Source organism: Benincasa hispida, chromosome 8 (assembly GCF_009727055.1).
Source record: "Benincasa hispida cultivar B227 chromosome 8, ASM972705v1, whole genome shotgun sequence".
Taxonomy (NCBI): Eukaryota; Viridiplantae; Streptophyta; class Magnoliopsida; order Cucurbitales; family Cucurbitaceae; genus Benincasa; species Benincasa hispida.
This window is the reverse complement of record NC_052356.1, coordinates 46,247,119-46,267,838: the sequence shown is the minus strand read 5'-3', so window position 1 is coordinate 46,267,838 and position 20,720 is coordinate 46,247,119. Positions and strand designations below refer to the sequence as shown.

At 36.3% G+C, this 20,720-nt stretch overlaps 2 protein-coding genes and 1 non-coding gene across 3 annotated transcripts; all 3 read right to left on the bottom strand.

The window, feature by feature from the left end:
- Positions 1 to 404: 404 nt before the first annotated feature.
- LOC120082864 (anthranilate phosphoribosyltransferase, chloroplastic) lies at positions 405 to 4,831 on the bottom strand. The gene is made up of 10 exons (XM_039038219.1): positions 4,404 to 4,831; positions 4,142 to 4,285; positions 3,562 to 3,723; positions 3,368 to 3,451; positions 2,759 to 2,947; positions 1,460 to 1,550; positions 1,313 to 1,372; positions 1,102 to 1,220; positions 901 to 1,035; positions 405 to 826 (listed from the first exon to the last, which is right to left on the bottom strand). The coding sequence occupies exons 1-10, from the start codon at positions 4,650 to 4,652 to the stop codon at positions 803 to 805; spliced, it is 1,257 nt and encodes a 418-aa protein (XP_038894147.1). The 5' UTR covers positions 4,653 to 4,831; the 3' UTR covers positions 405 to 802.
- A 1,777-nt stretch (positions 4,832 to 6,608) lies between these two features.
- LOC120084348 lies at positions 6,609 to 6,711 on the bottom strand. Its single transcript, XR_005483707.1, has one exon. It is a non-coding gene; the product is annotated as a small nucleolar RNA R71 (small nucleolar RNA).
- Positions 6,712 to 15,315: 8,604 nt separating this feature from the next.
- Positions 15,316 to 20,591, bottom strand: LOC120083896. The gene is made up of 3 exons (XM_039039806.1): positions 19,735 to 20,591; positions 16,749 to 16,808; positions 15,316 to 15,680 (listed from the first exon to the last, which is right to left on the bottom strand). Exons 1-3 carry the CDS (start codon positions 20,561 to 20,563, stop codon positions 15,658 to 15,660), a joined length of 912 nt encoding a protein of 303 aa, XP_038895734.1. The 5' UTR covers positions 20,564 to 20,591; the 3' UTR covers positions 15,316 to 15,657.
- Between the last annotated feature and the right edge of the window lie 129 nt (positions 20,592 to 20,720).

Below are 20,720 nucleotides of genomic sequence, written 5' to 3'. Positions count from 1 at the left end.
AGGGTAGAGATAGAGTCATAGAGATTTAGTTTTGAATATAATCAATAACATTTATTTATGCATATATGAAAACTATGATAACAAAAAAATTATCTTGGATCAAAATGGCACCGGGAATTCTTGAAATTTGTTCATTTTGTAGGTGTTTTTAAGAAACTATGTTCTAGTTCTAATTAAGAATCGAGCTATTGACCTTTGTCTTTCTCAATTACACTAACTAACCTAACAAAAGTTCAGAAATAAATAGCTCATGTTTACAACGACTCATCTAGGTACAAAATGTATTGATGAATTGATTAGTAATAATGATGAAACACCGTATACATAACGTGGCTTCTTATGTAATTCAATCACCAAAAGGAGCTTGACTTAACATTTTATGTATAATTTTGTATTAATGGGTATGTGGTTCAATTAAGTATAAAGATTTTTATTATTCATAATGAAAACGAGACATAACAATCTTAAACTCCTCAATGTCCAAAAATAAAACTTAAACAGCTTTATTACAAACATTATGACAAGGATTGTCTACGTACTCCACCATGGTTAATGGTCAGTACTCCAGTGCTAGCTCAGTGGACTCGTTCAAGTTCTGTCGCCCTCAACTGCACCTTAGTAAGGAGAAAAGATAATGTATTTTATTTAAATAGTTAACTGTTTGATTTGATCACAAAAAGATGGTCAACTCAAACTGTCGAATGCAGTTGATAAAGGCCGGATTATCATCTTGAAACAATATTCAAAAAAGGGAAGTTCTCAGTCTTCTTAATCTTACTCAGCAGCTCAAGTTTAAGAGCTCCTAGGCATATACTTCTTTTAGCTTCTGCAATCATTCAAAACTGGGAATGAGCATGCTACTAAACGGATGGAAATTGAGAAGTAAACACTACTACTTACATTGGAGAGTTCTATCCACAAATCAAGGGTCTTCATGGCTTTTCCAGACTGTTGAGTTTCCCGAGCCAACTCAATTCCCTCGGCCAAGGTGGTTACTCGGCAGTTAACCAGAAGAGCAGCAGCAGCATTCAGGATCTGTATATTGTGGTAAATCAGCATATATTTTCAACGGGAAAATACTTTATAACAAGATTAACTCACAAGTGCATTTGCAATATGCCCCTTTTCTCCGGATAATATACGCTTCATCACCTCGGCATTATAATCGGGGCCTCCCCCTCGAAGATCATCTAGGGTGCAGCGAGGGATGCCAAAATCCACTATTTCACAGTTTTAAAGATTTTAGATGGACTTTTCTAATTGATGATCACCGTACTATGATGAATTCAACATATACTCAAAAGATTCTTACATGGATCAAATGCAACCTTTTCAATCTTTTCGGGTGTTACATCAAGAATAAATCCTGGTCCTGTATACACATGCATAATAGTAAGACGGGAGGTGTGTTTAAAGCATCAACATGGAAAGAGCAGTGAATCTGAAAAGCAAATCCCACCAAGAGGGCTCATCTCATCCAGACCCTCAGAGTGAACTACTAATGCTCTTTTCATGCCAAATAGTTGCAGTGCTTTAGCCATTTTGGAGACCTATCCACAGAATAGTATGATGAACAATGTGCTAATAGATGAAATTAGGAAAGATAGCCAACCAAAAGATGATAGTGCCAAGGCTTTTAACGAAAAACCATATGCATCACAGAAAAATAACTCGAGGGAACTACAAACTTTCTCAAAAAAAAAAAAGCCTGCAAGTAAAAATATTATTCCTTAATTGAATACATCCGCACAATCCAATCAAAATCAAAGTTGATGAATTAAATACAATAAATGAGATGTTTTTGCGTCAAGAAGTAAATTGATTGAAACATCTGGTCTAAGCCTTACAGTAGCTTTTAGTCAGCTACTCGACACAGGGAAGCAGATCAAATTTGTATGGAGTAAATATAATGGCTTCCTTAAAATAACTGGTCATTAACTATGTTGTAGATTACGTTTATTACCAGCTAAATAACAATTATTAAGGCTCCTAATTCAAAAGTAATGACGGATAGGGGTGTTCGTGAGTTGGGTTGGGTTGGGTTGAACAACTTTTTAGACCTAACCCAATTGTTTGGTTTATTAATTTCTTCAACCCAAATAACCCTTATTAAAAAATGAACCCAACCCAACTCAACCATGAAACATTTGGGTTGGGTTGGTTCGAGTTAATCGGATTATTTATTTAAATTTATGTTCTAAAAAGAAGTAAGATGTTAATACGAAAAAAATTTAATTTAATTATTTTCATATATTGAATTAAGATTTAAACATAATTTTAATTTATATAATAAATTTTTCTTTCCAAAGTGCTAAAAAACTATTTTTAGGAGTTATTAGATAATAAATTATCCCAAAAAAACTTAAATAAATATATGTATATATAATTGTATCATAAGATAAAATATATGTATATAGATTAAAATTAACAATAAGTTTGGGTTGGTTCGGATTATTTTAGGTGAACCCATGAACCAACCCAACCCACAAAATTTTCATTTATTTGAACCCAACCCAACCCAAACTGCATGGGTTAGGTTGGATTGATTGGTTTTTTCGAATCCTCGGGTTTTTTGAATATCCCTATTGACGGAAAGCCAATTGCATTAATATCAACAACCATCCAGCAACATGATGCTTCATTCAAATTAAGAATGCATGTATAATGAAAATAATAAATGCACCCCTTTCTGTGAGAACGGGAGAATGAAATTATAAACTTCAGCTCAAGGAGACCAAAAAAGAAATAAAAACCTTACCAAGTTCTCAGAATATACACCAACAACAGCGAAGGGGACTCTAGCCGGATTAAGCATAGGGCCGAGTATGTTAAATGCAGTTTTTACTTTTAGCTTCTTCCTGACAGGACTGACAATCTTCATTGCAGGATGGTATTTGGGAGACATCATGAAGCCAATTCCAACTTCATCAACACACTTGGCAACTCCCTGTTTCAAGAGATCAAGAAATGAATTATTGGCATGAATATAAATTATTTTCTCACAAAAGTATGACAATCTTAAATCTTGAATCCACACAGGTTTATGAGAATTCTTGCATACTACTGTTCATCAATATTTGTGTCATATGATATATGGTACTTATAAAGACTTATGTGGCAATCAGTGAAAAGAATGGAATGAATATGACGCCCAGGGCCAACAGATGCATGTTTAATAACATCTTTATTGATTCCAATTTACATGTGGTAAACCAATATCAATGAAGTACAGCCCTGTCAGTTTATTGGCGTCCTTGTGATGTCAACATTAACATATTATGGTAGAAGCATCTATTTAGTCTAGTCAACAAACAAGAACCACATTCTATGAGTAAAATACTCAAAACCAAGTTAGCAAGGCTCTAACCTCAGGTCCCAAATCAATAACTACCCCCAATGCCTCTAAGACATCAGCACTTCCACATGCTGAAGAACTCGAACGGTTCCCTTGCTGCAATACATGCACTTGGTTACTGTCATCTCCACTTAGTTCATAGTCTTTCAAATATGTTTCAAAAAATTATAGCGTTGAAGGTACACCAGAAAAATCTTTTTTCTCACCTTTGCAACCTTTGTGCCACATGCTGCAGCAAGTACTGAAGCACCAGTTGAGATGTTTACTGTGTTTGCTCCATCACCACCTGTTCCAACAATGTCAATGGCATCAAATAAGCCATCCACCTTCACACTGTGCTTGATCATCGCCCTCGCAAGTCCCACAATCTGCTTAATCATAAACGTGCTTTCAAATAATTCCTCCCTTGATGTTCATCTCTATCTTCAATCATTCATTAATGTTTGTAATGTTTTTATTCTTATGACCTTTTATCAAGCACATGGCATACACAATAAATGGGGTTGGGTCTTAACATTCACGATGAAAGGTTCAAACAAACGAGTCTTTTTCCATAATCGGGAAAAAGAAAAAAGAAAACATCTAGCTGACCATAGAAATTACTCTGCTGTTCTTCCTAATTTTATCCTGAACTACATCTTTATTCTTTATTGTAACAAATAGCAGTGTAGCACAAACACAAAGTATTTCAAATATGTCGATGATTCACAATGTCTTGACTATATTTTCATTCTTTGAAACAATGACCAACACAAATTCAGAAAATAGTTTAAATGACGGACTTACTTCTTCATAAGTCTCTCCTTTGGCTCTGAGCAACACAAGGAAAGCACTAATTGAAGCCTCGCTGGCATCGTTAAGAAGATACTCAAGAGAACCCTCCGCTTCATCCTCCGACAAATCCACGCGATTAATCAGAGATTCAATCAACTGTTGAAGTCAACATTCAAAGCGAGAGAACAATTTGAGAAACAAAAAAGACACAAACTCTCAAACGGGGAAGATATACAGGAAATAAAAATGGAGCAAAACTAATTAAACCAATTACATTACTGAATGAAGTAACTGGCCCACTCGAATTTGCAACTGCTGCCGGTGACACAGCACCGGTGGCCACCGTACTTGAAGCAGAAATCGAAGGCGGAAGATGGAAATTCAAACCCCGAAACTTGGTACAGCTTCGCCTTTTTTGAGGACTTAGACAATCGAAGGTGGTAAAACACAGAGAAGCTGCTTCAGAATGGGAAGTGAAAGAAGAAGGCAACGAAATCGGAGATAGACGAGAAGAAAACGCCATTGGTAATGGAAATCGATGCAAAGCTTTGGCCCTGAATTCTACGGGACGACGATTTTTTTCAAGACACGAAGGTTGTGTCGTTACAAGGATCGGCTCCGAAGTTGCCGCTCGGCCCCACTCCCCGTGCTGGTTTTCCCTTCATCGGTCCCTTTTTTTTTATGGTAATATTCGGTGAAGACAGGTATTTTTATTTTTATTTTTTTCTCCTTTTAACTGAATGCTGTTGTTCCTCGTTGGTTTCAATTTTTGTTGTATGAAGCACCAAAGTTTCTTTCGTATGTTGTCATTAATTTAGTTGAGAAAACTTGTATCGACCTCGAGAGTTAGATTCAATTTTAGTGAAAAAGTTTGAGATCAGTAACTTAATACAATTCTTATATCGGTTGAGCTATATTTGTACCATCGAACCTTTAATCTCAAAATCAATAATTTAGTTAAACCGACACAGAACTTGTACTATCGATCTCAAAGTTAAAGGTTCCGTTCCCTTACTTACATATTGTTTAAAAAAAATAAGGAGTTGGATTGAAAGTATAAACTCCATAAATCTAGTAAACATAAAGTTAAATGTTTTATTTTTTTTTCAGAAACTCTAAACAAAGTCCTCGAACAAAAATTTTGGGTCTGCCACTCATTTGAAATAATGTGATCACCTTGAATTAAAATTTAGATCAATCTTAAATTGTCACCACACGCTTCTTATTTCTCTGTTTCCATTTGAAATTCTAAAGAAGTTTTTCCTTACTGGTAATTTTGAAATAACCATGGAAGTTAATAAGTAAAGGTAAAACTAAATGTATTTTTTAAACAAATAACAAAGTTCAAATAAGAATTTCATTTCTTTATAGAGTTTTAAGGTCAAAATATTATTTTAATCCCTGTACTTTGGATTTTGTTACAATTTGATCCATTTACTTTCATTGTTTATGTTTGGTCTATGTATTTTCAATAAATCTTAAAATAAATTATGAAAGTATATTTACATTAGGCTTTTTTGTGCATAAAAATTCCTATTATTATTATTATTTAATCAACTTCGATAAAAAAAAATAATAAGTTTGAAGGGCTATTTAAAATTTATTAAAATTAGAGAGACTAAATAAAACAGAATTTAAGGTCTCGTTTGGTAACCTTTTGGTTTATTTTTTGTTTTTTGCCTTTTAAAATTAGTCTATTTTCTCATCATTTCTTACCATGATTTGCATATTAATTGGATAGAATGGTTTAATTATTAGCCAAGTTTCAAACACAAAAACAAATTTTGAAAACTACTGGCGCCATTGCCGAGGATTCAGAAACAAAACTAACCAAAAATTTTGTTTGTATTTTTTGTAGGAACACTTCAGCCGAGGGAGTATTACGAGCTAAACCGAAGCTTGTAAACGTTTATGAGCAGGGAGAGCACTCCTTAACTTATATACAACCCCGAGATTGAAAGGACCTTCCGACATAGAAATCGATCTAATCGTCGTCGAAGGTTGAAGCAACAACTTCTTAGACAATAGAACAGGCAACAAGAAATGGCGGACGAATAGGCAAATCAGAACTTAGCTCAACAACTGGCTCACGCTGCACAAAATTCGATCCTAATGGTGAACAATAGTACGTGTCTCCTATATTATATGATTTCTCACCAGGAATCATATACCCAACGCTAGATGGGACGAGATTCGAGATGAAATCTGTAATGCTTCAATTGCTCCAAACTGCTGGACAATTTGGGGTAGTCGTGGAGAAGATCTCCACGCCCACATGAAATGTTTCCTGGAAACGTGTAACTCATTCATGATTCCTGGAATCACCCCAGAAGCAATCAAGCTATCTTTGTTCCCCTATTCTTTGCGTGATGACGCAAAGCAAGGGGTAAGCTCACTAGAGCCTGGTGAAATCACAACCTGTGAGAAGTTGCTGGAGAAATTCATGCGAAAATACTTCTCACCTACCACAACGCAAGGAGGCATCAAGAGATCATGAACTTTGAGCAAGAAGAAGCTGAAACCCTAAGCGCCACATGGGAGCGTTTTAAGGGATTGGTCAAAAATTGCCCGAACCATGGATTACCACTAACTATCCCGATGGAGACCTTTTATGGTGGATTGAATAGAGCATTGCAGATAGCAGTCGACGCAGCTGCAACTGGTGGAATTATGGATAAATCCTATACTGAAGCTAAGGAGATATTAGACCGCATTGCTAAGCACAACATGGAATGGGTGGACAATACGTCTGACGCAAGAGCTAACAGGAAAAGGAGATCTCAAAATGTTAATTCTATCGATTCCAACGCAATAGTCACACTCTCTGCACAAGTGGCTACTATGACCAACCTTTTGCAGAACATATCATTAGGAAACACATCAACTCAGATGAATCGGGTAGAAACGTTCGTGCAGCCCATGGTTAGCTGTGTGGGCTGTGGAGATCCCCATTCCTACGCTGATTGCCCACAAAACCCGCAATCAATATGCTTCATTAAAAACAACCCATTTTCAAATACATATAATCACGGATGGAGGAACCATCTAAATTTTTCTTGGACAGGAAATCAACAGGAGCACCACCCAGGGGCGAACCAGCAGCAAAGGCAAGGACCGCCGCCTGCATTCCAACCAACACATCAGCCACACCAACAGTTCTTTAATAGAGGAGGTCAGGCGTCGAGCTCAGCATCTCCGCTTGAAAACCTATTAAAGGAGTGCATAGCCCAGAATGACGCGTTGCTAAAAAACCAGGTGTTGTCTGTCAGAAACATGGAGATACAGGTGGGGCAGATAGCGAGTGAGTTGAAGAATAGACAGCCTAGAGTTTTGCCTAGCAACACTAAAACACTTGGGAATAACAATGGAAAGGAGCAATGTCACGCAGTGACATTGGGAAGTGGCAAAGCTCTTGAAGAAAGAACCATGAATCCAAGAAACAACAGTCCTTCAAAAGAACACAACACACGTTCAATGGCATTAGAAGATCAAGAAGAAATAACGCCTAAAACAACAAGCCATTCAGAGCTAAGCACGTCTAACGCGGGAAAACTTGCGGTGCGCTAAACGCACCATTCCCTAGACACTTGATGAAGAAGAATGATGAACAACAATTTAAGCATTTTCTTAAAATCCTAAGGCAATTGCATATCAATATCCATTTATAGAGGATTTGGATCAATTGCCAAAATATGTCAAATTTTTTAAGGATATTTTGACAAAGAAAAGAAGAGTCAGCGAGACAGAGGTAATTGCGGTAACGCAGGAGTGCAATGCGTTAGTAAGCAACAGACTACCCAAGAAACAGAAAGACCCTGGGAGCTTCACAGTCCCGTGCTCGATAGGAGGGTTGGATGTAAGACATGCGTTGAGCGGTTTGGGAGCAAGCATTAACCTCATGCTGCTCTCAATTTTTAAGAAATTGGGAATAGCTAAAGCACAACTAACTTCTGTTACTCTTCAACTCGCTGACAGAACAATCAAGTACCCTGAAGGAAAGATTGAAGACGTTCTGGTAAAAGTTGATAACTTCATATTCCCAGCGGATTTTATCATTTTGGACTATGAAGCAGACAGGGATATACCAATTATTCTTGGATGCCCCTTTCTAGCCACTAGGAAAGTTTTAACATACGTGCATAAGGGAGAATTGACTATGCGCGTAGACATTCAAGAGGTGAAGTTTAATGTGTTAAACGCATTAAAGTTCCCGGATAGTGAAGATTGTCAACTGAACAGAATAGAGTTGCCTGAAGAAGAAGTGACCCAAGTGTGCGAGGTCCTCGCGTTGGAGGAAAACATAAAAGAACCAGAGCCGCCAAATCTGAGTAAGCAGCGGATGAAACCAATGCATCCATCACTAGAGGAATCACCAGAACTTGAGTTGAAACCGTTACCTAGTCACCTTAAATACACCTTCCTTGGAACAAATAAAACTTTACCTGTAATTATTTCCACGAATCTTACGGAGCCTAACGAACATTCTCTTTTGCAGATGCTGCAAAAGCACATGCGTGCAATAGGTTGGACGCTAGCGGACATCCGTGGCATCAGTCCATCTTATTGCATGCATAAAATTAGGCTGGAAGAAGGGAAGTCGGGATCAATCGAGCCTCAACAAAGGCTGAATCCCATAATGAAGGAAGTGGTCAAGAAAGAAATCTTAAAATGGTTGGACGCAGGAGTCATCTATCCTATATCCGATAGCAGCTGGGTAAGCCCAGTCCAATGCGTTCCCAAGAAAGGGGGAACAACAGTGATAGTCAATAGAAATAATGAGCTCATTCCTTCGAGGACTATCACGGGCTGGTGCATCTGTATGGACTATAGGAAGCTCAACGCGACAACCAAGAAAGACCACTTCCCCCTTCCTTTCATCAACCAAATGCTTGACAGACTGGCTGGAAAAAAATTTTATTGTTTCCTTGATGGATACTCTGGTTATAACAAGATTTTGATTGACCCAGAAGATCAAAAAAATACAACATTCACTTATCCCTTTGGAAAATTTGCGTTCAGACACATGCCCTTTGGGCTATGCAACGCACCTAGAACATTCCAAAGGTGTATGATGGCAATTTTCTCTGACTTTTTGGAAAAGATCGTTGAAGTTTTCATGGACGATTTTTCAGTCTTTGAAGACTCATTCCAATCATGCTTAGATAACTTGGAGGTCATCCTCGCTCGATGCGAGGTAACAAATCTTGTGCTGAATTGGGAAAAATGTCACTTCATGGTGACTGAAGGCATTGTCTTAGGCCACAAAGTATCTAAAGCTGGGTTGGTAGTTGATGAAGCCAAGATAGATGTCATAGCTAAACTTCCACCACCATTAAATGTGAAAGCTCTACGAAGTTTTCTAGGACATGTTGGCTTCTATCGAAGGTTCGTTAGAGGATTTTCTCAAATTACGCGACCTCTGAGCGCATTACTAGAAGCAAATCGACCCTACGATTTCAATGACAACTGCTGCAACGCATTTGAAACATTGAAATATGCGTTGACTACAGCTCCGGTAGTAATAGCACCGAATTGGACGCAACGTTTTATTCTCATGTGCGACGCGAGTGATGTTGCAATAGGTACCAAGTTGGGGCAGAAGAAAGGAAATTTGATACATCCCATCTTTTACCCGTCCAAGACACTGAATGATTCTCAGGAACACTACACAACCACGGAAATTTAGATATTATTTAATTGGTGTGTCAGCAACCATCTACACAGATCACTCAGCCATAAAGTTCCTGATGAGTAAAAAGGACGTGAAACCAAGATTAATAAGATGGGTGCTGCTATTACAGAAATTTAACATTGATATTCAGGACAGAAAGGGGACTAAGAATCAGGTGGCTGGCCACCTGTCCAGATTAGAAAATCAAGAAATACAAGATCAAGAAAATGAAATCAAAGATTCATTTCCTGATGAAAGCTTGTTCAGAGTTGAAGACAGGGAACCTTGGTACGCAGACATAGTTAATTACTTAACTACCAAGCAATTCCCTAGGAACTTCAACTCTCAGTAAAAGAAACGGTTAGTACATGATAGTAAATTTTATTTTTGGGATGAATCGTTTCTTTGTAAACAAGGCCCCGACTCCATCATGCGTCGATGCGTTCCGGAGGAAGAGACACGACGCATCCTGGCTGAGTGTCATGACTCTCCTTATGGGGGTATTTTGGTGGGCAAAGAACCGCTGCGAAGATCCTTCAAAGTGGATACTTCAGGCTCACCCTCTTCAAAGACGCGAGGGAATATGTTCGTAAGTGTGACCCTTGCCAACGCACCGGGAATATCTCATCAAGGGACGCAATGCCCTTGAACAATATTCTTGATGTTGAATTATTTGATGTCTGGGGCATTGATTTCATGGGACATTTTCCCCTGTCCTGCGGTCAACAATATATCTTGCTTGCAGTAGACTATATATCAAAGTGGGTAGAAGCAGTAGCTTGTGCCAGAAATGATGCATCGACTGTTTCTAAGTTTCTTACCAGGAACATTTTCACGCGCTTTGGAATGCCAAGAGCCCTGATAAGTGACGAAGGTACGCATTTCATTAATCATATCATTTCTAAATTACTTGCCAAATATAATGTTAGGCTCAAGATCGCTACCGCATACTACCCACAAACGAACGATCAAGCTGAGGTATCAAATCGGGAAATAAAATATATACTGGAGAAAGTTGTTAACGCATCGCGGAAAGACTGGGCACAGAGGCTAGATGAAGCACTCTAGGCCTACAGGACTGCCTACAATACCTCATAGGTATGTCTCTATACTCTTTAGTATTTGGAAAAGCTTGTCACTTACCCCTAGAGTTGAAGCACAAAGCATTATGGACAATAAAGAAGCTAAATTTAAACTTGGACGCCGCGGGCGATCAATGCAAACTTCAGCTCAATGAGCTTGAGGAATGGCAGTTGAATGCATACAAGAACAACAAGCTCTACAAAGAGAAGACAAAATGTTGGCATGACCAACGCATTAGTAAGAAAGAGTTTGTTGTTGGCCAAAAAGTTTTATTATTCAATTCACGATTGCGTTTGATCCTAGGAAAGTTAAAGTCAAAGTGGTCAGGACCATTCATTATCAAAACAATCTTTCCCCACGGAGTAGTAGAATTAATGCGGGAGGATGGCACAAATGTGTTCAAAGTAAATGGGTAAAGAGTGAAGCCTTACTTTGAAGATGGCATAGAACGTCAAAATTCATCTCTCATACTACGCGAAGCCAACTGAGGCTCACGTCGAAGCATCCCTGTGTTCACATCGACACATATTCCAGGGATGCTTCCTCTTTCCTCATTCCTTTTTCATTTTGTATTTTATCAATGTGTTTGAATTTACTTTGTTTGCTTATCTTTGCGTTTTAAGATTGATTGCTAAATGTTATTGCCTTCGTAGTTAGAGAATTACTTATTTTTTTAATTAAAAAAAAGTTGTGTATAATCGGGATGGGAATAAACGGACGCATTAGATTTAAGTCTAATGCATGAGTTGAAAGGACACGTCTTGAAAATGTAAAGCACTCGAGTGCTTGGAAACCCAATACACGTCCCTTCGACTTTGCATTAAATGCGGACGTCAGGCGCCGCTTGACATCACCCCTCTCTCTCTCTCCAGCCTATAAAAATCGAGACCCTTCATTTTCTTCTTCTTCCATTGCCCTCGAGTTCTCTGTGAAAAAAGAAAAGAAAAGAAAGAAAAAGCCTTAGCATCCATCGTTCCCTTCACTGTCGTTCGCTCAAGCATTTCTCCGGTCACTCTTCAACAAAGATGTCTTCAGCGTACGATAGCCAGAATCAATCAATGAGCTTTGGAGACGTCTCGCCGCTAACCTGTTTCTCTTCCTGGTATGTTTCAACATCGCCTCCCCCAAGCCCTAGACATACCGCAAAAAGCACCGTCCCTATTAAACCTCTGCACTGCGGGGCATCATCCACCTCCCAGCGACCGTCTCGGTCGAACCCCACCAAAGCCACCACAAACCCTTCTTCTAAGACCACCCAACAGCCCAAAACCACCCCAAAACCAAAAACCTAAAACCCCTTCAAAACAAGGCAGCGTCCTTCATCATCCAAGGTTGCCAAGAAACCGTATACCAAGCCCGCTCTACCACAATTTATTCCGAATATCACTCCGATGGGTGCGACGCATGACCCCATCCCAGCCTACCTCCATAACGCACCATCACCAGCCGTGCGTCCACCTCATCTACTGTCAATTCAACCCTTAGCCACCATCTACCCAGTTGAAGCAGACGCGTCCAGCCAACCGCTACGTTCACCCATCACCATCTCATCCCCTAAGTCCGCATACCCCATCCGGCACCCCACCATTCACTCCACCAAGGCCAGCTTTGACAGTCCTACGTCAGAGCGAAACCTCGAAGAACTAGCAGAATTGGCTCGAAGGGATGAGCAATAAGTGTTTGGAGCTATCTTGGTAAGTCTGAATCAAGGCCAAAAAGAAGAGAAAATGATGCGTTCTGACCCACCCAATGCATCACTAAAAATGGATGAAGTGGAGCGCTATGCAATGATGCTCGAAGCGGAGTTAGAAGAAGAAGAAGAAAGGGAAGTTGGCCCAGATGCGTCGCAATCTCGCCAAACTAACGCGAATGAAGGGCCCTCAAAAGGAAAGAGAATGACGAGAAAGAGAAAATTAATTTTGGAGGAGGAAGAAGAGCAGCCAACATCCGGTTCTGAGGATGCAACGCGTGGAAGCTGCTCAAGGCACAATGCGTTAGAGAAGGAATTGGAACATTATTAGCCTGCAAGGCAAGGGCGAAGAAAGTCAGCTCTCCAAAGAGAATTGGAGAATGAATTGAGAGAGTTGGCGTGGGAAGCCAAGGCACATGCGGCGGGCAAGTACAATGTAACCGACGCGTTACCTAAAAAGACAACAGGAAGGAAGCGTCAGTTCAGTGATATTCTTGCAAAAAAGGGCTTCTTTCCTGAACGCCACCCATTACCAGCATACATAACTGAAACCATAGAATAAATGGGTTGGAATCAGCTATGTGTTGGACACACAAGAATTTGGCCCAACCTTGTCCACCAGTTTTACAGCAGTGAGTTCGACATGGAGAAAAATACAGCATTTGTTGATGGGGTATTGGTGCGCTTCTCAGCCGATAAGATCAATGAAGTGTTCAACATCAGGAGTAATCCGGACGCAGAAGGCAACCACATCTTGGAACAACCAACGCCGAGCCAAGTTGAAGATGCGTTAAGAGTGATAGCCAAGCCTGGAAGCAAATGGCAAACGTTAAAAAATGGAGCAAAGATGCTAGCTACCAGGAACTTGAAGCCAAATGCGAATCTATGGTATTATCTTCTTAAGAGAAGCATCATGCCTACAACGCATGATGAGACATTGTCAAAAGAACGCGTCTTGGCTATCTACTGTATCGTACAGTGCATCCCTTTATATGTAGGAAGAATAATAAGGGATCAGATCAAAGCCATCAAGACCAAACTACGAGGACAACTTTATTTTCCATGGCTGATCTGCACACTGTGTGAATGCGGGGGCATCCCTCTGGGGGATGATTATGAGAAGATCGGCGGTCTGATGGACATCAAGTTAATCAGGAGTTTGCTTTGCGGTTTGCCGCATTAGCCTGCCCTACCTCGTAAAGAAGTGGCAGCCAGACCTCGATCATCCAAACGCGCCCCCAAAAGAAGTCGCATCCAGATAATTGAACACAGCGATGAAGCTTCAGAGAATGAAGATTATGAAGCAGAGCTTGCACTTACGGATGAAGAAACGTGGTCAAACCTAAACCTCACTCTCCAAAACTCACCAGTGGCCCCGCGAGAAGGGAGTTTTGATCCGACGCACCAAAAGCCAACTGATATAGATCAAGACATCCCTTGTCCTCTTTATTCGCCCTCACCAATTCCAATTCCCACTTTTGTGCCTTCTCCAATCATTTTTGAACCAACTAGGTTAGGGTCGAGTAACGCAGTAAATTTTGAAGACCCAGTTGAAAGAAGTGAAGAGCCAGCACCACCTCAACGCAACACTGACATTGAGGAGTTGAAAACTTTCATCAGTGATCAACTCAGACCATTGGTCGCATCCATTGAAGGTCTTCAACAACAAAATAGGGTTTTAAGGGATTACTTAAGGCAGCAAACAAGAAGAATGCAAGACCAATTTGTTTATACAACGCAGTACATTAATCAGGTCTTGGTCGGAATGTTTGCCCTGCCTCCACTACCTGCTCATCTTAGAAACCCTTTGCGCTTTATAGATGAAGAAGAACACAGGGATGACGCGCCAGCACAATAAAGTTTTGGGGTATTGGTTATTTTGTATTTTGAATTATTTGATGATCTTTTGTATTTGTTTGACTTGTTTGTTTATTTCATGTTATCCTATGAAAATGAATGAAAATTTTCTATCATTTTTTTCCTTGCGTTTGACCTTAACATATTTTTTTTTTTGTTCTTTAGCTATTTTCTAGTTTTTTGCTTTGCCTCACTTCAATGATATCAACAATATGAAATCTATAAGTATAGAGTAGGCGTTACGAAAATCAACAAAGCCTGAACTTCTCTAAAAAGACTACATGTTTTCTTTCTAACGCATGCAAGCTCTAAGTCAAAACTCCTTTCGGAACTCTCAAAGCCTTTTCAAAATTTTATTTCTCTTTTAGCAATGAGGATTTAGCTCATCTCCAAATTTGGGGATGAGGGAAATCCTAGTTGAGACGCATTAACCGAATACATCAAAAAGAAAGGGAACAAAATAGAAAAATGTTAAACGCAACTCCTCTGTCATTACTCTAAAAGAAAAAACCTCAAAGTGGCATGAGTTAAAGTTGGAACAGGCACTTAGCCGTAGTTAGATGCTCGCATGACATTCGTGAGGGCAAGCCAAAACGAAGTAAAGTCTCCTAAACCAATGTGTCCCATAAAACTCCTCTAACGCGTCATGCGAGCGGAGGAAGCCAAGAAAAGCAGAAGATAGATAATAAATAAAATTATGGCTTAGTTTTTTAAACTATTGATAAAAGATAGATAATAAATAAATATATATATATATCTAGACTTAATTTTAAAAAACAAAATGGTTGCCACATAACCTAAAGTACATCGGTAACCAAATTTTAAAACAATGATGGGAGTATGAACTTTCAAATTCTATCACTCTACTCAGATCATGATATCATCAATCTTGCTTTTCTAAATTTTCAATGTAATTCAAATTCATGAAAATTGATACAAAAACCACTCAATTTTCTCCCAGCAACCTAATATTCTATCTCAAAAAGAAAAACAAACGAACAAAACAAAACATAAAACACAAAAAAGAAAACAGAACAAAAACAAAAACAAAATTTTATGATATTCCATTCCTGCCCCCATTAAATCTATAAAATTGCTCAAAATTCATAAATATTTTCCCATCGTACACGTGTACGTATTGATATTCAGCCCCATGGAAATTAACTTAGCACAAAGAAGTTTCTTTGGCTTGGCTACAAGCAATATTTCGTAGTTGTTCTTCTCAGTCTACAACATCAGCATCCAGCTTCCTATAATTATATTTACAAACAAATCAATTATTCAAAATTCAAGATAACAATATAAATAACATGACATATTTCAATTAACATAAATTTATTTTATCGATATCAAAATTAGAGATATGATTCTTCCACTCCACATATTATAAAAAAAACAAAACAAAAACTCTCAAAATAATAATAATAATATAGATTATGCATCGATTTAAATAAACGAACAAAAAGAATAATAGATTGTTATATACATTTATACTTGTCTTGTCCGTGCAGCGGTGTAGTTTGGTAATTTTCTATTTTTACTCTTTAAGGGTCATTTGAATCCCCTTTTTGATACCTTGTTTGGTACGAGATTTGATATACTGTTTTCTCATAAATGATGGATATTCCATGGACCATGACCTTACAAAATTGTTGATTTTCTGTTTTCCTCTCTCATTTACTTTTTACTTTGAATGCAAGTACTTAATTAAAACTAAATGATGTATACGTTGAATTATATTTACTGTTTGCTTAATGCTGAATTCCATAAATTAAATATGATTCGCAACTTATTATTCCTAGAAAAATAGTAATAACGGTATTAATATACACATTAAGTGAAAATTCGATCTTCGTTTTTTTTATTAATAAAAAATAAAAAATAAATAAAATGCTTCATTTTTTTCTTTTATTGTCATTCTTTGTATAATAAAAAACGTAAAATTACATGTTTAGTTCTTAAACTTTTAATTTGGTATCTTTTAGTCTTCAAATACTAGAAATTATAAATTAATCTCAAAACGTTTAAATTTATTAAAAAAAATCATATTTACTATACACGAAATTGAAAATTTAAAATTTTACCAAATATAATATTAAATTTATATTTGAGAGATCAAAAATAATTATTGAGTTTTATAAGAAATAAAATTGAAAGTTTATGAAGTTATTAGATATTAAATATTTGACTACAGTTTTAAAATATAATAGAGAAAATATACATAAATCTTAAAAGTTTAAATACTAAATTTGTGAATTAATTCATTGAAAAAAAGAAAAAAAAAATAGATAAATTATTTAACAACCATATATTTTTACCTGCTAAGATGGCCTTGATTATTGTCCATGATGTCATCCTCCTTGGTAACGTGCTCATAACTGCAAATTACATGTACATATATAGTTTAGTATATTTAGTCCCAAAAGCTAATAACAACGATGATAATAATAATAAAATAACTAAAAAATAAAAGTTTATTATAATTAAAATATCTATATATCTCTAATTATAGCTAAACCCACGCCTAACACGTCATAGGATTTAGAATCTAAAAGCATCAATTATATTGACTTTTGAGACATCAATTATATTGAATTTTGTATCCCAATTATTATATCCTTTTTAGTAACTCAATTATTTGGTACTATGAAACGTGAAAATTGCGTAATTTCTAGCTTAAATAATGAAATTAAATTTATATATATATATTTTAAAAGATATTGTAATTAAAGTGTGGGATGAGGGAATCGAATTTCAAACCACGAAGTTGATAATATGAACACTACGCCAATTAAGCTATGCTCCCCGTAATGAAATTGAGTTTATGGAATATTGGTACCGAAAAGCATAATTTTGGGTGTTGTAAAGTACTGTCCCCAAAAGTTAAAATGGTAATAAATGGCATCTTTAGTAAGTAATCTAAAACATAAATCTGAAAGTAATAAATTCAAGGAAAGCATTAATTACCTTTCATATTTTTTAGATATGTATTTTGAAGTAAATTTAGAAAGCTAGATTTGTGAATGTATTTATAAATTATAAAATTAATTGCAGTTATATACTAAATATTAGGATGAATATATGATAGGTTAAATATTAGGTTGGATATATATTCATAAATTTATGAATTTGTTTTATGTTAAAAAAATTATAAAATTGTTATTAGTTTCATATAATTTATAATACATTATTTAATACATATTTTAATTAAAAGATGAATTGAATCTAGCTGCAATGAAATACTATAATTATTAACATTCTTATCTTTTTTATCTAGTCATGAATTTCAAATCTTCAAATTCATAATTTAGATACATTGAAATTATAAAAATGTTTATGTAAATTATAAAATTTGAAAAATAGTTTTAAAGGAAGAGAATTCACATTAATCGTCGATCATGTACTCATTCATTCGAAAACATAAAACAAAAATTAGATAGTCATTTCATATTTATTATTCTCTCGATTTTACATTTTAAATGATTAATAGATCTATGTTTCTTTATTTGATTTTTTTTAATTGTTTATTTATGGATTGTTTTCAAATATAGAAAAATGAATCAAAATATTTACAAAATATAACAAAATTTTAGAATTATCAATTATAGATGTTGATAGATACACTTATATCCATGTTATCAATATCTATTGATAGTTTTAAAATTTTGTTATAGCTTATAAATGTTTTCAACAGTTTTATCATTTGAAATAATTTTCCTTTATCTATTTTATATTATAAGAATCCTATTTTTGTTTATGAAAATTAGGGAAAAAAAATGATTTTTTCAAGGAAACCTCTACAAGATGGAAAAACAAAATACAGCTAGAATACTTAAGACAGTTAAAAAAATAAAAATAAAAATAAAAAAAACTCATTATAGCAACTAAAAATTAAAACATTTTATGAAATTTAAAGTTAAAGTTGTAATAGTTATAAAATGAAAGAAGTAAAATTCAAAGGTTGCATAATTTGATAAAATCAAAGGTTGCATAGACTGATAAAAGTTCAAACTTATATAATGAAAGGAGTAAAATTCTTTTAAATTTTTTTTTTTTTTTTTTTTTATCGAAATCTTGAAAATAATAATTATTATAATCATACAAAATCGCCTAATATTCCTCTATTTCATATATTTTATTATCCCCATTTTACATTTAAAAACCAAAAACTCCCGATAATAAGATGTTTTGAAATGATAGATTCTGTGACATGATTAGGATGAGCATACTACCATTACTAATTTTGTCTAAAAAACCGTTATTAAAACTATATTGTTTAGTTTGACTTTAGATATTTGTTTATATATTCTATATTATAAAAATCATGTTTGTGTTTATGAAAATTAGGGGAAATTTTGATGTTTTCAATAGGATGTAGATAATTTGGATTGGATTTGAAAGATTTTTGTGGACCAACTCAAAAATTCATATTGGCTAATAATGAATCCTATTAGTTTTTTTTTAGGGTCAACCCAACCCAAAATTTTTGGGTTGGGCCAGATTGGGTCATCGGTTTTTTTTTTTTTAATTTGACTGTTTTTTTGTTACTTATATATATATTCGGGTCGGGTCGACCCGACCCGACCCCGAAATGGGGTAACCCTTTGACCCAACCCGAATTTAATATTTTTTTAACCCAATCCAACCCTTGCGGTTTGGATTGGATAGTCCAGATTGGTCGGGTTACCGAGTTTTTTGAACACCCTTAGTTTTCAACAAAAAAATTTACAATAAAATAATAATAAGGTTATCAAAATTAGGAAACGGCTACTCATTTTTTTTAGTATTACCAACTAAAAAAACTTTATTATAGAAAATAAAAGTAACATTTAGACTTAAAGTTAAAATGGTACACTTATTTAAGTTTAAGCTATGAATTAACCGTGGATTGAAACTTTATTTTATTTTTATTTGATAAAAAAACCACATTAAATTTCTCAAAGTCTAGAAATAAAAAAATGTTAAATTACAAATTTGATTCTTATAATTTAGAAAAATAAAATAAAATTTAGTCAATACGATGTACCCTAAATTTCCCAAAACTTCCCAAAACGTAGAAATGAAAAATGAAAAAAAAGTTAAATTACAAATTTGATTCATAAGATTTAGAAAAAATTTAGAATTTAGTCCTTACGATTTATAATTAAAATTTAGCTCTTAGAATATGATAAAATGAAAATATTTATGAGAAATTTATAAATCATAAGAATTATTTGTGATATTTTATGGGACTATATGATTATATAACCAAATTTATAGTTTGATAGAAATAATAATAATGTTCTGAAATCAGTCCCAACTTACCAAAATCACAAGTGGAGGTAGAATTGGAGCTCCCACACATACACACCTGTCTAACACTATCCGTACCATACCCGCACGTGCCACCAGTGGCTTGGCACGCTCGACAAAAGTCTTCATTTGCTTGAACTGAATATTTCACACGAATTCCATAGGCCCATTCATCAGGCCCATTAATCCTCAACGGGGCCAAATTATAGGCACTACTATACCCTTCACACTGAAGCTTCGTGAGATTTATAGCCTTAATAGACCCAAAAGGAACCGCACAGCACTCTGGTGGACCGGACCCATAAACCCGGCCCGGTCTTCTGTGGCCCAATAAATCCCAAGCCGGACAGTCGTAATACTCCTCACAACCCATTCCCGAAATGTTTCTGCAAACCAGATGCTTATTTGGGAACCCTTGGAAGAGCGGCGATTGGGCGGAGCAACCGATAAGGAGAAAGGCGTTATCGGCCGTCGGATTCAGGTACGGCGACCGCCACTCCTCGATGTCGAAGCCATTGCCTCGACCGCCGAGGACGATGGTATCGCAGGTCGACATGTGAGGATCGTGGAGAGTTAGGGCTTCGTAAGCGTAATCGATGTCTAATACTCTGTAGGATCCGGATCGGATGTGGAACATTAGAACATCGTTCATACAATACAGAAGATCGCGGTAGCCGGGATGGCCGCAACCGTATTGGAGAGCGAAGGGATAGTCGATGGTGATGTTTCCGCAGAAGGAGCGGCAGGCGTCGGAGTGGATGTTGGTGGTGGAACTGAATGGTGGAAGAGACGAGAGGATGAGAGAGAGGGAGAGAGGAATTAGGAGAGATGTTCTTGACATTGTTGAAGGAGATGGAGGAGTGAGTGAGTGAGTGAGTGAGAATTGAGTTTGAAGGAGGAGAGATCTGATTTAGGGGAAATGATACCTTGCTTGTGGATGGAGAAGAATTTGGTGTCGGTTTAAGGAGCTGATTAGAACTACTTTATTCAGATGAGTA